The following is a 17,739-nucleotide window of genomic DNA, read 5'->3' as shown; positions in this document are numbered from 1 at the left end:
ATATATATATATATATCCATACATGATATACATAATCTATACATATATTTACTGAATTTTTGTTTTTAGTTTTCAGGGTACTTTTTGGAAATGTGCTAGGATTGGCGAAAGAAAAAGCCCATATGTAGCTTTTTGTTGCGTCTTTATGGCCTTTAGTATTTTGTTTTGGTCATAACATTCCTATGCGAATCATTTTCATCAATGCATTTATGTCTTAATGTAGCTTAAAATATTTATGTATAAAGGCCAGAGGTGAGAATAAATAACAATTTTAATATTCATTTGGTGACAAACAGCTATATTTGTCGTTTCAATAATACATAAAAATACATTCGTTTAAGCTAGACTTGAAGTCAAAACGAACGTCATTGCTAAATGTTTGATAGTTCTTTTTTTTTTTTTTTTTCTTATTTGTCAACACGTTTTTTCCCCAAAGCTATATTATCCAATTTGAGCACATTTTCTCATTGTATTCTTGTAATATATTTTCCGTCCTTAAACAACAACATTCTTTTAACATAGTTATTGTAAAGTTATTATATTGAGCATTCTCTGTGATATACAAGGTTCATTGAATAGGTACATTTAACATATTTTTGCTCTGTGTGGGATATGCTACGTTTTCTATGATAATAAACCACGCGATGTAACTAAGACTTGCATTCCATATTGATAGATATTGCAGTATTATTATAGATTATCGAATCACTTTTTCTCTTAATTCTTACAATTTTAATGCTCTATAACATCTTGCTGATATCATTTTGCACAGTTGTCTTAATTACAGAGCAAGATATGGTTTATAATTTTGCAAGGAATATTAAAAATAATCAATATTAAACAATATTAAATAATCTTTGTAACATTGATAGAAATTATTAAAATACATATAAGAGTATTTGCTGTCAATTCCTGGTAAGTTTATATATAATAACGTACACACAGATATGTATATATGTATATATATACTCCATTATTTATATTTATCATCACTGAATTGTACATATGCTGTTCTTAAGATGAGCATATCCTATACAGAAATTGGCATGACAAAGCCAATTTATAACGCGTTTGATCTAAAAAGCAATATATCGGTCATTCTTTGCAATCAACCACTTATACTATATCTATAATGTGGTCTTACTTCATCACCGACATAAGGTACAGTATTTGTCTACAAATAATAATAATTTTAAAAAATACATAAAATAACTGAAATATGATACTTATAATATTCTTCTAAAGTGTTTGTATGTATTATATGCGCTATGGATATGAATCTTATTTCGGATATGACGTGAGATAACTATCGCTAAGATACCAAGTATAATATCGCAATTCGCTTTCTTACATCACAATAAACAAAGATATTTTATCGTCTTATCTCTTACATACAAATTAGTATGCTAATTATTTGTCTGCATTTGGGTACGATCGCGCAATTGCTCAGAAAAGTCGAGTGATTTATCGATGAAGACATATTACAATGGCAACATAACGGATGTTCACTTTAACTGAATCGCCGCTATCGTTATGAGATATATCCACATTGCGATTACAATTCGTACATAAGCAATTAAATTCTGCGAGTTATCCCTCGTTAACGATAGAGACAGTTCATTTGAGATAGACACCCTGCATATAGTATAAGGCTTTTGACGCTAACATTATAAAATTCCTTCAAGTTATTTATTAATCCCATAAAAAAAGAAAAATAATCACTAGTTCATTCAATAATAAAAATAAAAATTTCTCTTTTGTGTTCCTTAACTCTCGGACAGTAGTGGTCGGAACCGAAATCTTTAAGACATTAATGTTTTTTATATAAATTGTAAAGAAATGAGAGAGATACAAATATTGTTTATTTATAACGTAAAAATACTTTTATATTGTAATTTCATCTAATTTTTTTTATCCGATAGTTATATTTTAGTAATAGTTTGCTTTTATTATTTATTTATTTTTATATTTATTTTTATTTTGGTATTACCAAGAGAGATACCATAAAATTAATAAAAAAGTTTATTTTGAGATAAAATTAGAAAACATTTTAACAAATCTGGATAGATCATGTCAAGCGTCTCGCTATCCGAGAGTTAAAAATATGCAGATTATATTACATTTAGTCTAATCAAAAAGCACATTTTGTCTCCGAACTTTTCGCACGTTAGCAACGGATAAAAGGGTCATAAAAAATACATTCGTAAGCGTCTTTCCGGAAAAATCCGCAGTGGTTATCTTGGGCAACATTCACCCGCATTAGCGGATCAAAACTCTCCCTATTCCTCTACCCTACCACGCGTAAAAGTGTCCAAGTGTTCGCATCCCTAAGATCTTCCTCATATTGTTAAAAACATCGATCTATAATTAAAACGAGCAGTTCTTTGCCACCCCAGACTTCTATATCGTAGTCGCCGTTGTCTGAGAATTGTTCCTCCCGCGTTGCGAGATTCCCTTCCTTTCGCTTATCCTCGTCATCCTATCAGATCGATGAACGCGATCCCATACTGTCTCACAAAGTAACTCCTTTTACGGCGGATTAACTCCCCTCGTTGTCGCCGTCATCGTCGTCATCGTCGTCATCTTGTGTCTTATCGCACTGTCGAGAACAATATGAGACAGAGCGGCAAAACGATCCGCTTGCTAGCGATGATCGCGGACGCGTCGCTGCGATCCTTGAAATCGTGCTGGTTATCGTTACGGTTGTTGTGCTTGAAATTTTGAACGTTATCGTAGTCCTTGATTAAGGGAGCGCGCGGGTCCGCGGTGGTCGACGTGGTCGCGTATCTGTTGTTGTAGATCAATCGCGCGGTGCTCTTCTGCATCGCCGGCGTGCTCACCTGCTGATGGAAAACCCGATTGCCCATGGTCCCTTGCCCGGACTTTGACTTGCCTTGGTTCACTCGCTTGTTACTGGTCGAGGTGACGCGGTTGGGTACGGTCACGCGTTCGATCTCTGAAAATATTTACACGAATTATGGACAGGATGACCCAAACGCTCTCCGCTTTTCGTGGGCTTGCCTCTTTTTTTTAGATACTTTCATGTATGTTTTTTTTTAAACTTTTCTATTGATCTTTTTTATGTATAAAAACTACGATGAAAAATTTAAATGTACTTTATTTTATCATTACTATCTGGTCACACATTTTAAGGCTCTTTAAATATTGTATCGATAATATTCACGTTATTCAATCAAGTTTTTGTGATTGAAAAATTAGTAAAGTACATATATATATAATATTATCTAATTATGTTTCGAAATTTGGTTAATCTTTATTTGCAACGCACGATAATAATTATCGATACTAAAAGAATTTCGATTGATCGCAAATTTTACGTAATTATAAACCTGATATTGCGCGCATCTCTGTCCCAAAGAGAATAACGTATTCATTCGGTCTTATACGTGTAAAACTACTCACCGTATACCCTGAGAGTCGCCTCGGCTTTTCCCATACTTGAGGAGGCTGAGCACGTGTATTCACCCAAATCCGTTTTCTTCAAGCGTCTTATCTTCAACACGATCGTCGTCTTCCATTCCTCGTCGGGGTCTCCTCGTTCGTCGATTTCGTACCTGCCTCTACATTGACATATCACTTAGATTTAATATCCGAGATAGGGTGAATAGATTCCGTTATTCGACATCTCGTTAGAATAATCGGATCGCCGCCGGGATCGATATCCGAAATTGCAGTGACCGAGGTCGGGCGTGATTTAGCAAAAAGCGGGTTGAAACGATTTTGCCTCCTATCGTCAATTCTATCGTCGAGATTGTCGAACAACGGCTTCGAACTATGCCTGGCAGACTAAATTGTCAATATTGTCTCAGCACATACCCGCTCATGATAACTTGTTCCTTCCGCATCCACAAGTTAATCGTCTTGGGATAAGCCTCGATTAAGCAGATTAGTGACACGTTTGTATCCAGGGGAGAACTGAGTAGCTGATTCGGTGCTTTTGCGCTGGGAGGGACTGAAAGGGTAATGGGTGAAATGAGAGATACTATTATTTATTATTGCATTCGTATGAGAGAGAGAGAGAGAAAGAGAGAGAGAGAGGGTAATGTTATTAAACTGTAATTTAATTGCTAATATAAATAACGTCGTATTTTTTTTAAATTTTCGTTCACATTTTTTGTGATAGCGTAGTAATACTATTAAAATACGTCTTCTCTCTCTTTCTGTTTGTCTAAAAAATAAACGTTAAATTGGATAAACAGAGTTTTCTGTTTGTCAATTGATTTCAATCTTGATTTGACATCGTCAAGTAAAGTGCTATAAAACGTTGTCAAGTACTCACAATTTACTTTTAGATTAACCCTCTTGCTGACTGCCGGAGGCACTTCGTTTCTCGCTATGCAAAGATAAGCCCCCATTTGCCTCCTGTCTACTCTGGTTAATTCTAGCCTCTCGCCGGACAGGTTGTACACTAGAAAATCGTACGTTATATGAATATCTCGTTGAAAGCTGCTCCCTCGTCGACCATATAAGCCGACGTGTTAACGCGGCCTGAGTAATTATTCACGAAATATGTCTTCCGGGGTACGCAACGATAAGCAGAATATGAATTTGCAATAAATTTTGTCGCTGGACTTTATTGCATCGGTGGTAGTAAGCTTGTGTTAATATTTCTATCTTAATATCAAGGGATACACGCAAATTTATTTAATCTGAAACCACAACATTTTATTAAAAGAATTTTTATAATATCAGTTTATATATTTAAATATTATTTTACAAAAATATACTGTTTATATAATTATAAAAGAGAAGAGATAATGAAATTTTAAAAATTCATATTTCTACTATGTATTTACATTTTCCATTATCCAATGAAAAATTGCATTAGCGTATGTGTGTAGTAGATATGCTTTTTGAATAACTGAAAGATAATGAATTATATTATTATCGAACGAACGGCCGACATAAATCACACGTGGAACATGTCGTTCCATGTTCGCGATAAAATGTGTCAGAAGTTTAATAAGATCGATCGAAAATGCAAGATGCATGATTTGTGCTGACAGCTGACGAATTCGTACAACACTGCAGTAACTTGTATTAAATTAATAATTGTCGAATGTCTGATTGCGTTGTCGTGTACGGAAATAACGTCTTTTTATTTTAGAATTTAATTATTATATATTATAGATTTTCGTTAATATTCATTAAATAAACCATGACAGAAACAAAATCTATCTCTTGCGGGAGAAAAAATATACAATTATTTTCATTATATTAACAATAGCACAGAAAGAATGTGTGTCATAATATTTATATTATATAATATCACGATTTTCAATTTTTTATATATGATGTTAATGTTATTAATGTTTTTATTTATACATATACATAAGATATAATTGGATAAAATATAACACACGTATTAGATTTTATATTATTATAAATCTGCAGATCAATGTTACAAGACTTTGAAAACTGTATATGATGAATGAAATTGTATACATTGAATTTATGAAAGTCGTTCAAATACACACCGTAAACAGTATGTCGCGTTATACTTCGAGATACACAGGGTGATATATCGAAAATCGATTGATTGCTAAAATTTGTCTCTCTAGCGCGATGTCAATCATTCCAATTGAATGTCAATGGTTGTACAAGCACACTCTTTTAATTCCGCACGAGCCATTGGCACTCATATGATGTCGCAAATATTTTTTTTGACCGATCGCGATTTATTCGCATTGCGCGATTCATCGCAACTGCACAAAATTCCTCAAGTGCAGATGTCTTGCAAAATGCAGCGTGGCTCGACGTGCCCGAAGGATATTGAAAGTCATTGCGGACAAACTAATCTCTATTCGATGGAACGTGTTCTGTCGTAATTGCTTTCGATCGGGATCACCTACGTGTATGAATTTACGATATTTTCATATCCCCTTAAAACGCTCAACCATACGTTTGATTGAGATATGTCTAATTACTGTAATTATTTTAATTGCAAAAAGTGCAGGAAACATTTGTTTGTGTTAGAAATTAAAATAAAGATGATTGAAATATTTTTACATTTTTTTTGGAGAGAAAGAGAGCGAAGAGAGAGAGAGAATGCTTTCTTCCTATATTTTAGAGAATATTTTCTATTTATTATTTACTAAGCGTATATAAAGTTGTAAATCTTGTGTATAAATAATAAAATAAACGAGTCTGTGGAATAGAGTTACATGACATAAATAAAGAGGGAAATAATACCATTCGCGTGACGGTTTCCCTTGTAGAAAAAGAGACACTTTATTCCAAAACAACGCGTATTTCATATGGCAGAGCACGTCGTCGTCACAAAGAGACGATGATTACGAGGATTGCCGGGAGTGACAATTCTGGAATCCTCGGAATATAAGGGCGATATCTTACCTTGTACCAACGGATCGTGAGAACCCCTCACGAGTATGAAATCACTTTTCTCGCGTCGCCAGAACACACGAGGCGGTGGCCGTCCGGATGCTTTGCACGACAACGTGGCGTTCTCACCCTCGAGAACGGAAACCTCGCCGTCCGAGGTGCCAGAATTCAGGATGTCGGGTGGCACTGAAAAAAAGAGGATAATATTGCCAAATCAGGCATGATAATGAAACTTAACGCTTAAAATCGTATTAAACAATTACGCGAAAATATCACACCATTTATTCGCTTTAAGATAAAGTTGGAAATATCTCTCACATATTTCACACATTTCAGATTTTAATTGTCTGATCTTTTTGTGTAATACATTCACACTACATCTTTTATTTGAAAATTATGCACAATAAGATACACAATAAGCCTTCCTAAACTCAACATAGAAAAAAATTGTAGAATGTGATTGTGTTAGTTCTATGCAAATACATTTATCATAGTATTATACACATAAGATAAAAATATATATAAAATATATTTTGTTGAATAAAAATACTTTAAACTAGAATAAGCAAAAAGCATCACTGTCTATGATAAGGAAAAATTATATTATTTAATTCACATACACATACCACACAATATATATCATAGTGAATTACGAGGACTATGAAGGATACGTTGTTAAAAATTTATGGCTATAAAACAAAAATATTTCCATCGATATAATTCTATATCCGCTACAAAATTAATTTCCCGTTATTCACGCATTTTTCTAAGTAAGCTATTCAATTGTAGTCTGTTCTGAAATGCAATATGGAAAACTAATTCTATTGCACATGTTTTAATCGCGCTTGGAGAAAAAAACTACTATAAAACTCTTTTGAGCTAATATTTTGTCATAATTCATTGTGTTACTGCATTGTGTTATTGTATCGGGTCGGACACCAGAAGCACATGTAAAGCTCGCTAACAAAAGAATAATAAAACATTTGTATAGCAAGCGTATTTTCTGGATTGCATTGTGTGCGTACGGAATGTAAAGTATACTAAATGTTATCACGCAGCCTTTGTGAAATGAAACGAATTTTCTCGATACCGCACGCCCGTCCATTTATCACAAATTCAACATGTGTCCGGGGATTATGATGCAATTTCACCCGACGTTGTTTACAACAACGAAACAATTTACGAATTGGATCGAAATCGCGCGTCGTGCGAAACGATATATCTTCATATAAGTCTCTTCGGCGTCTGTGTGCTTTCGACGTTGGACCGTGAACGAGGTTTCGCGAACGAACACTGGCTGGGGCGGGGATATAAGGACTATCAAGAATCGGTATTGCCGTCGTTTTAACTCGATTTAACCGAGACGTTGCCTATAAAATTGGCAAACACGATCGTAAAATCATCTCGAAATCATTCCCGTCACACTCAACGGAAATGAAATATCAGCGGGACATTCTCCTTTCCTCAAGGAGGAGGGAGAGAAAGCTTTCCTGATAGAATTCCATCCAATTCGAAGAGTTCGGTTCGTTTCAATTACAATGATCCAAGCTGGACACAAGTATGTCACAGTATAACATACATGCTACACACACGTACGGACGAATTGGCCGATGAAAAAAAAAAGAGGATGGCATTTTCTCGTGTTTCTACACAAAGGAATTTCATTCCATTCGGCAGCGAGAGTCCGCTTTTTGGTATCCGACGATGAACGAAGGTATGCACGCACACCATAGAACGCATTCCCCGCTCATCCTTCGCCCCGTTTCCACGCACAAACTAGATGATATTACTTGGGCGGAGCTGCTGCCGGCCTCGTCGGCGCGATATAAAAGTGAAATTGTGCATTTCATGATGCCGTAGTAGAGCGCAACGAGCGCGTTTTACGCCAAAATTGAAGCATACAGCAGTTCCGACCATATCTAGGATATTGCCGATGTAGAAGCTAAGCGAGGCAAATATTGAGATGCACGTGTTATGCCACCGTAATTAACGTTATAAGAAGGTAATGTAAATTTAATAGAAACAATCTGGTTTGACGTTTGCGCACGAGCTACAAAGTACGAACATCCATCAACTGATGCAGTCAGTGAACGCCGACAGACTTTCCGCCAGATAGACTTTCGAACTTTGTTATCGTGTTTAATTAAACTATAAATTAAAGCACGCCCGTTAGCATTTCTTATATGACCGATAATGCTCCTTGTAAACTAATTCCTGTCGAATCGATATTATGTCTGGTAGAAAACATCTGTAAAATGTGGTAACTTTTTATTAATCAAATTAAGCCGGTTTATAAATACTTCGTACACGTACGTCGTACGTAATTTAAATATTTTAAATTCCAATTTCCAAAATTAAACAAGATAATCAGTTCAGAGATCAAGATTTTAAATCTTTTTTTGAAAATTGATTGAATCTCTTCCAATCATAAGTTATCAAGAACACAGTAGCATATATAATGTATTTTACTCATCTCGTGCGATTTGCATGACACGTGCAACGAGAAATCTTCATGTTGTGCGATATGCGCGATGTTGCACACGTGTACGGCGGCCTATTCAAGCGCGCCGTTGCATCGGCGAGGCACGCATACTTTCCGGCCCTAAAGCATGGCCCAGACCTAATCGAAACGCAATGCGTGCGTGCGTGACGTCTCTGCTAACAGCCGCAAACCTTGGTCGGCCGGAATGCGGCACGCGTAAACGCGTGCAATTAGGCATACCTAGGACATCCACGCATCCCAGCTGGCTCAACATGGGTTTGGTGTTGAGTTGGCACATGTAACAGCCACGGTCGGCCTCCTTTAGCGCCCGGATATGCAGCTGCCAAGTGGCTTCCTCGTCTTCCCGCGACTGCGTCTGGTTCTTCGTCTTGGCGTTCTCCAGGGTGACGAAGAAACGGGTTGAGTGGGTGACTCTGCGATCGCCCATCGATAATATCGTCTGATCCTCGGCACGTAGCCATCCCACCTACGGAGCAGCATACAAATATCGGAATTTTCTTTTATGAAAACGGTGAAGGATTTCGCGGATATTTTGAATCGGTCGCTATGGGAATCAAATCCGAAAAGGGATTGCTTCTCCCCAGCGGCCGCGGATTTGAATCATCGAATGAATACCAGTCCTATGTAGATTGAAATTTCATGGAAAATTTAGTTGCGGAATTTTCAGAGCCACAGTTGCATAAATTATTCCTCGATAACGACACACGAATACCACTCCCGCGGGAATCACATGCGTAAATGCATAATATCCCATTATGATCATATTAACATTTAATGATAGATTTGGCCAATTTGAAGCCGATAGTTTTCTTTTAATAACGGGATACATTGTATAATAATACGAATAATATGATGGTTTCCTGCAAATAAATAAAATCATTTATCAGTTTATAAAAATTTTCTATGATAATTTGAAATTTATTTTATTTCTTTAAAAAGTAATGAAGATTACTATTATTGGAAAAACGAAGTTATTTTACTTAAATTATTCTCTTTCGCCGTGGAAATATTTTTATACAAGTTTAATGTAAATGTGCGCGAATATTCTTAATTTTCAAAGATTGGTGAAATAGATAGCATTAATGAAGTATTCACCTAAGAGATATTGCTAGATGACATAACTTTTTCTCAAAGATGATCTTTCATGAGAGAAATGAAAGAAAAATATTAAAATAATAAATTGACTTATAAATTCTTTTTCTCTTTGCATTAAGAAATACGTATTTAAGAAATTCAAAATTTTAAAATCTCTTAGCTATTTTTCTATTTTCCGCCTGATTAATTTACAATACATTTTATTATTACATAGCTAATGAAATAAGAATACTAGTCGCGAATGTTATTAAAAAATATTTGAAAGTGTAATTCGAGGGTGCGATATCACTTTATATAATCATATAGATAACCTAGATTTAGTTATCGCTCATCCGTCGTTATCTAATCTAATTTTCCCGAAAAATCGGGCTATTAGCTTGAGATGTAGCTTGGTCCACATCCTATAATGATATTCAGTTACCGCGGGCGAAGATTAACATCAGATATCATCTTTCGCTCGTGTCCCGCTACGGGTTTGACGAAGCCGATACGAACGAGATGTTAGCCGAACAATATTATATCGCGCGCTATCATCGAGTTCACATGCGTACGTGTGTACGTCGGCAGTAATTGCTTTTAGGCAAGTACGCATACTGTACTCGAGTTGCGTCGAGTTAGGTCGGATCGGGTTGGTGCAGGAATCAGCGGTGACGAAAGGTTCAATTTAACGTCGTATCGGGCGCCATCGCCTCACTTAACCGCTGCCGCCAAGCCTTCGCCGCGTTATCTCTAACGATGCACTTGGTAATTAATCTCAAGTGACTGTTGTGCGACCCACATAACCACCTTCGGTCATACGCGGGCAGCCGGTTACATGCCGCGCGCTGGGATACCGCCGGTTGGTGGTGTGTCATCCATACACACCTGCGCGACAGGCGTGTACTTCGCCGCAAGCTACCCTCGATGGCGAGCTTAGACGAAGGGTTGATCACTGAAAACATGGTTAATTGGCCTTGAGGGCACACACTGCGTTCACCTGATACGTGTTGATAAGTTGACCGTACAGTTAGAACCATATCTAATCCGTTTTTAATGATGAATAATGAAAAACTTTTCTTGTCTTTGAAAACTAATTAGGTTATTTAAAATACTAGCAGTTTTCACGAAAGCTTGTCATTCAACCGTGCATTTTAACAAATTTTGGGACGTTAGACAAAATAACGCAATATCAATTAATAAATATACAATATTGGCAATAATTAGTTTGATATAAAATCTTAATTCCTTTTTTTTACAAAATCAGAGAAGGATAATATATATGCATAGTTAGTAATATTTTTACATCAAGTATTTTTACAAAGCCTCTTGCTTCTCAAAATATAAAAATGTACAACTATAATATATCAAGATATACAAAAAATTAATTAAAAAAATAAAATTGTGACTTTGGAATTAAATTTATGTTTTGTGACAAAATTTGAAAACGAGAAAAATGGAGAAACGCATTTGATATCTTTCTTTTAGAAAAATCGTTGCAATACCGTAATTCTTTCTATAGGAGAAGTTTTCCTTTGTCTAAAGCGGCACCATTTGTGATCATGGTAATGGGGAAGCGGCGAGCTGTGCACCGCATAGCTTAATCGAATCGATGTATAAGTAGTACAATATAAATCGAGTTTCCGATAAAGGCAGCCATTTGCGCGAAAAACGAGACGCTACGTGCCTGTAGCCACTGTAGAAGATGGGAAAGGGTTGGACAGGAGAAAACTGAGAGATGATGGTAGCCGCCGTTTGAATTCTTTCGTTATCGAAGCGCAATCGAAGACGCTTTAAGTACATTGTCACGAAGGGACATAGTTTGTCTATGAAAAGAATGGTAGGGCGTTATCGGCGTCGAGGTTGCGGAGTCATTATCTCTACGGAGAAGATAACGATTCGTTCGATGCTATCCCGGGATAATGCCGTCCTCCCTCTGCGGAGACGGCACGCTTATCGCAGAAAAAGCTCCATAGAACTCAAATGGCGACTTAGTTCGGCATTTTGCATGGTCACGATTCTGGGAATCGGTGGATATCCGGATAATATCTGATTGGAAAGGGTAATTAATGAAATATAAATCTGAGACTTCTATTTCACTGCACGTTTTACATATAATAATATTTCTTTTTTTTTTTCTTTGTTGATTCTAATAATACGGAACATATTTAATTGTAATTCTCCAGCGTGTATTCTTAATCGGAATTTTTTTGCGATTGTTCGACATCTCATTGAAAAATAAAGAATTATATAATAACGTCCATCTTTTATAGACATATCATATCGAATCCGTTTACATATAAGAATGAAAATATATGGCACCTCAATAAAAAATTTATTGATATCTAAAATGATACCTTAAGCAGATAAGTTGCATGAATTTATAAATAGGCACATTTCTTATCTTAATATTTAATTTAAAAAAATTTAATTAGCAGTTGTCGTCGTGTTCGATCTTCGGAAGGCGGTTGATTGCATTAGATTACATTCATATTAAAACGGCTTTCGTGGTAGATGCTGAAGATGCTTAATGATAATCCTTGCATCAAAGAGACTTCGCTATTAATTAGACTGTTAGAGATGTAAACTGCTCGTTCCTGCATAAAGCATTTTCGTATGCTGAAAGTATCTCTCAATTAAATATGTATAGATAACAGGAGTATTTAAATACACAATATTATATATTAATACACATACTATTACTGATATATTAAAAATGAATATAGGCGGGAGATGCCTTAATGAGCATTTGATCCGATAATAAACGATCCAAACACAAGGCATTTAATAATTATATATTTATTTAATTTATATAATAATAATGCATATATATATAAATCAATTTGTAAATATGTATCACATTTAGGAGCACAAATATCAATCACGCGAAACATTAGATTATGATATTATCTTTATAAGCATACAGTAATAAAATTTGCTAACAAAAATATGTGAGAAATTATAATATATACTATATATATTTATAATAGTTAACATTTACTAAGTAAATAATACCCAGATAATTAACAAGTAACTAATTGTTGATTGAATTACTATCGGTAGTAATCGTGCGAAGTGATTGCGCACAGAACAGAGCTTGATGAGATTAGCGAGATATTCGGAGGCGATGTGTAATCGGTTTGAGGCCTTTGAGCAGCAAAACTGATCGCCCAATGGAAGGTTGCACGCCAATCGTTGTACACGATTTCTTCTTTTCATTGCAGTTCGAATTACTTCTCTCAAGTGCGCAGTTTCATTGTGTGTTGCTTAATTTAATAACTGAAATACTATTTCTCTGGTTATTCGTATACGTTCTCGTTCGTAGCTGCGCTACTCTCGTCTCCGGTACGCTTTTATCTGGGGATTTTCCACGCTAGCCCGTTGCAACAAGAAACGTTCATTATAACAGAAAGAGACGTAGAGAGAAAGACTTTCTCTTTCCCCGGAGTTGATAAATTAAAAACGAGTTCTATACTTTTCCTCCGGACGGAATCGCGCTCGACCGCTATTTCCACTGCTAGTCTTTGTAAGAGCATTAGCACCTTGAATCTGAGGCTTACGTTCCTTCGTACTTGGGATATAAATCTTCCTCCATGAATCGTCCGTGACGGAACCAGTGCCGGCGGCTACGAGCTGACGTAACGAGTCTCCGTGTCTCTCTCTCTTTCTCTTCCTGCATCTTCCGGCATCCAAACGAGGTGCAAAGTATTTTCCCCGGGAAAGCACTTCGGACAGGCTCGATGGCTGACACACATTACCCGCGCAGTTACGAAATTCCCCGGTGGGTACGTCCGCGTTGGCGGCGGTCGTCGGTACCTCTCCGGCGTAATATTTCGAGAGACCTCGTCCCACGAATCTACGTTAGCGCTAAGAGATTGCTCCCCATACCGCTTTACCCGCGTCCATACCGCCACCCTTGCGCTCTGCCCTATCCTACCCGGGCCGTCTCCCCTTTTCCTCTTCCTCTCTCCATTGTAATCATGGAAACAATCATTCTTCTCTCTCCCTGGCTCCTCTTCAGTCCGATTGCGCTCTCTCTACCCTTCGCTCCCTCTCTCTCTCTTTCTCCCTCTCGCTTACCATCTCACGGACACCCTCCACATCGCACGGAGTCTTCTCTATTCTGCCACTTCCGCCTCTGTTACTTCTCAGTCTGTGTGATCGTTCGTCTTTGTCGTTCTACCTCCGCATTCACGGATTTCAGCGTAATGTCTCGTTCTATCGTTGCACCGATAGGAAGCGCAACGTGTTTGCGGCGCGGAGTGCCACGATGCGGTGTGCTGATGGCAAAGGCAACGGGCGGTCGATGGTGGTGTTAGTAAGGATGATGGTGATGGTGATGGTAGTGGCAGCGGCAGCGGTAGCAGCGGCGACTGCGAGCTACCTTTTCGCTCGCCTCCGCAGCAATCACCGATTTGTCTGAATAAGCCCCGGGCAAGTATATGCTCATGCTTACCCTGGGGAAACACCACTCCGGCCAACTCGCAACCCTCTCTTCTCTCGATTCTGCCCGCTCGCATCCCCCTCGCTGCGCCAACAATCTGTTACCGTTGTTGCTGCTGCCTGCCAGAACACACCTCTGCCTCTTCGTTTTCGGCATCCCCGAAAATGCTTCCGTCGATGCTTGATGGGAACGGTCTGGATACGACGCTAGGCCGTGATGGAGAGGAATGAGATGGGGATGGAGATGGAGCGAAAAAAGAGAGACGCCGAAGTTTCTCCTCGTGTATTGTTGACGGTGAAATTGGTATTACGGAGGAAGTACAAGAAGACGAGCGACGAAGCACAGGAGGGGCCGATGGGGGTTCTTATCGGTCTTGTCTTGTAAATAGAGGGACAGTGTATAATTCCTTCCTTGTACAAAAAATATCTCAAGCGCTATATTGGCATGTTCTTAATTATAGTTATATGGTATACAAGCCTGTTGATTTCAAGAAAACACTGATTAACTATTGTATATGGTTTTAAGAGAGTTCTTAGGTATTAAAAAATTGCGTATAATAAACCGCAATATACCATATATAAGTATTTTTCTAATGTACAATACTATCTTTTTAAAAGTAATTTCTCTCTCTCTCTCTCTCTCTCTAATACGCATATATATATGCGTATTATAAAATATTTCGTGTTTGCGCCTCGCGACGACACAAGAAAAAAGTGTTTCTGTCGCGATCGTGTTACATATAACGCGTGTTAAGTTCACTGAACAATAAGGAAGTGAACATTCTCTTGAGTGGGCAGTGAGATATGACTTAGTAAACTTACAACTTTGCTCAACTATAAAGGACGATATCTCGTGAAAGAGAGAAAGAGAGAGAGAGAGAGAAAGAGAGTTGACAGTGATAAATGAATTGCCATAAGCAACTAAATTCGTCTCAACGCGCTTCTCGCTATTCATATTACTATATTTATATTCATTTATCGCAATCTTCCTCCATTTCGCGCACATTGCCTGAAGTATAATTGGATTATGTAGGGATATCGACGAAGCGTTCGTGGATTTATGTTTATCGGATATTTGCTATTATGTTTCATCGGCCGAAGTGTACGCGCCTATCCTATTTCACCGTTAGTCTCCGATAATGGATGATCTTACGTGAATTGATCTAAATCGCTTTGAGCTTGCCAATATTCGCAATTATGCGAATAAGCAGTAAAGCTAAACAATGTTATTAATCCGATCGCAACTTATATGACAAAAATTTAAATTTATTATTTTTAATGATGATGCTCTTTAGTTAATATTTGACATATTAAAAAAGAAAGAAATTAATAGAGATTTTGGCTACATTCGACGGAAGATTAAAGCAAAAAGTATAGCAAGAACGACGCGAAAGTATTCTATATTTCACGTTTAGTACTCCCTTCACGCTAGAATGCGAGAAAAACGCTTTGATTTCTTTCGAGCGTGCGTTTCGACTTTCGCGATGGTGCAAATGAGAACGTTTAAGGGATCGTAGCCGTCACGTACATCTCACAGAAGGTATCTCCGACCATTTTTTTCTTGATTCGTCTTTCGCGTCGACGGGGGAAAAGAGGTAGAGACACCAATCTGCCGCGCTGCATCTCAGCGATTTGCCTCGTTTTACTCCCTTGAAAAGGTGCCGCGGATACTAAAAGCTTCAAGCTTGCCGGTGTCTTTTTTTTTTCTCGTTTAGGAGGAAGGCTTTAGAAAGATCGGTCGAGACGAGCACAAGAATAGTAAGAAAACACTGAGGAACTCCACGAAGATAAAGCGCTGAGAGAAAGAGCCGCTGTTAAAGCGGCTGAATCGGTGTGTGCGTGCAAATGTATGTGTGTACGCGCGCGCGCGTGAATTTTTATCTACTTGTCGCGAAAGGCGATTTTATAATCTCTTGAAAATTGCACACTTTTAAAATCGTACTTTTGTGTCAGTGACAGTAGCTGCTTCCGTTTCCTTTCATTCATTATGATCGCTTTTCAGAATCGGTTCTCTTGCTAGTTGACGATGTTTAACGAACGAAACTTTGATCGAGAGATACTTGATTAGCTGCTTTGAAAACGTTGAATAAATCGTTTCGATTATGCAAAGTGTCCTGTAAGTTATAGGCTGCAATTATTGTATAATGATAGCAGCAATAGGCTCAGGGTATAATAGTTTAATCGCATTATATCTTACTGATTACATATATGCATATTATATGTCTTTCTCGTTATATGTAACTTTCACGTTTATTTCTTTCTCGCTTTTTCTCTTTTCATATCATTTAAAATAAATTCGGCGTAAACATATTACATAATTATTTCTAATACGTTTTTGCAATTATCGAACCTTCAGTAAATCTCGATTATAATCTAAAATATTCTGTAAGAAATTCTTCCGTGTATAGTATTTGCAGAAACTTAGCATTAATGTTTGCAATTGAAATGCTAATTAAGTGAAAATGGGAAATATTTACCGAGTTGAAAATTATATATTCTGTCTGATCGTTTCAGGCTTGCTTACTGAATCATGCCATTTCAGACGGAACATTTAAATGAACTAGTACAAATACTACTAAACTAAATTTCTCCTTTAACAATAAATATAAGCTTCAGAAGTTTATTAAATAATATACATATATACAATTCCGTGTATAAATGCAAAACAAATTTAAAGTAATTTTGGAAGGGATAATGATTATATTAGTATTTATGAAAAGAAATGAGTACTTATTTTAGATGATATGGATAAAAAACCGCGTCCTCGTAATAAACCGCGGTATTTTTGTAAACACAAATAAGAGTCTATTTATATAACATCGAGAAATTAAAATTTGTCAAAATTTTACGATCCCTAATTAATGCGAGAAATAATTTATATAAAGTCGGGCAGTTTCTTTTTTTTACTGAGACGATATATTCGATAAGTTTATTCTACATTTGAGAGAAATGCGTGTATATATGCATATTTCAATGTTTTTGACACTAAAGTATTAAGTGCGCGCGAGAATAAAGTGCTGTGAAGTCTTAATTAGCGACATGTTAGAGACGAAGTCGTTATGTATCAGTATGAGTTACATACCTGTAACTTTGGTTTACAATGAACATTAAGTTCTCGAACGCGGATGCATGTGCTTCTTGCGATGAATATAAACGCGCTCGCGATAGATAACCATTTCACCCATTTTTCGCACCATTTCGGAGACAGCAATTTTTTGCCGCAATTTATGACGATGATTTAAATTTATTTTGACCTATTAAATTTTCGAGTCTTTTCTGTCATATTTCTGCATGGTTTAATATTTTTTTTTATCAATATATAGCTTATATAGTACAATACAATATTATTTAATAATAAA

The 17,739-nt window shown here is 36.8% G+C and overlaps 2 protein-coding genes across 2 annotated transcripts in view; one reads left to right on the top strand and one right to left on the bottom strand.

The window, feature by feature from the left end:
* Positions 1 to 281, top strand: part of LOC115241357 (protein kish-A) — a 1,073-nt gene extending 792 nt beyond the window's left edge. Inside the window, exon 3 of the mRNA XM_029817071.1 lies at positions 70 to 281. Within this exon, the coding sequence (XP_029672931.1) occupies positions 70 to 175 (106 nt within the window). The 3' untranslated portion in view covers positions 176 to 281. The remainder of the gene's footprint in view (positions 1 to 69) is intronic.
* LOC115241358 (polycomb protein Sfmbt-like) overlaps positions 1 to 17,739 on the bottom strand; it is a 54,586-nt gene that overhangs the window by 7,867 nt on the left and 28,980 nt on the right. The window contains 6 exon segments of the mRNA XM_029817073.1: positions 2,601 to 2,956; positions 3,424 to 3,581; positions 3,838 to 3,973; positions 4,301 to 4,429; positions 6,376 to 6,549; positions 9,086 to 9,332. Coding sequence (XP_029672933.1) covers positions 2,601 to 2,956; positions 3,424 to 3,581; positions 3,838 to 3,973; positions 4,301 to 4,429; positions 6,376 to 6,549; positions 9,086 to 9,332 — 1,200 coding nt within the window.

Source organism: Formica exsecta, unplaced genomic scaffold, assembly GCF_003651465.1.
Source record: "Formica exsecta isolate Colony F162 unplaced genomic scaffold, ASM365146v1 scaffold48, whole genome shotgun sequence".
Classification (NCBI taxonomy): Eukaryota; Metazoa; Arthropoda; class Insecta; order Hymenoptera; family Formicidae; genus Formica; species Formica exsecta.
The sequence above is the reverse complement of the archived record's forward strand: the minus strand, read 5'-3'. Positions and strand labels throughout refer to the sequence as shown.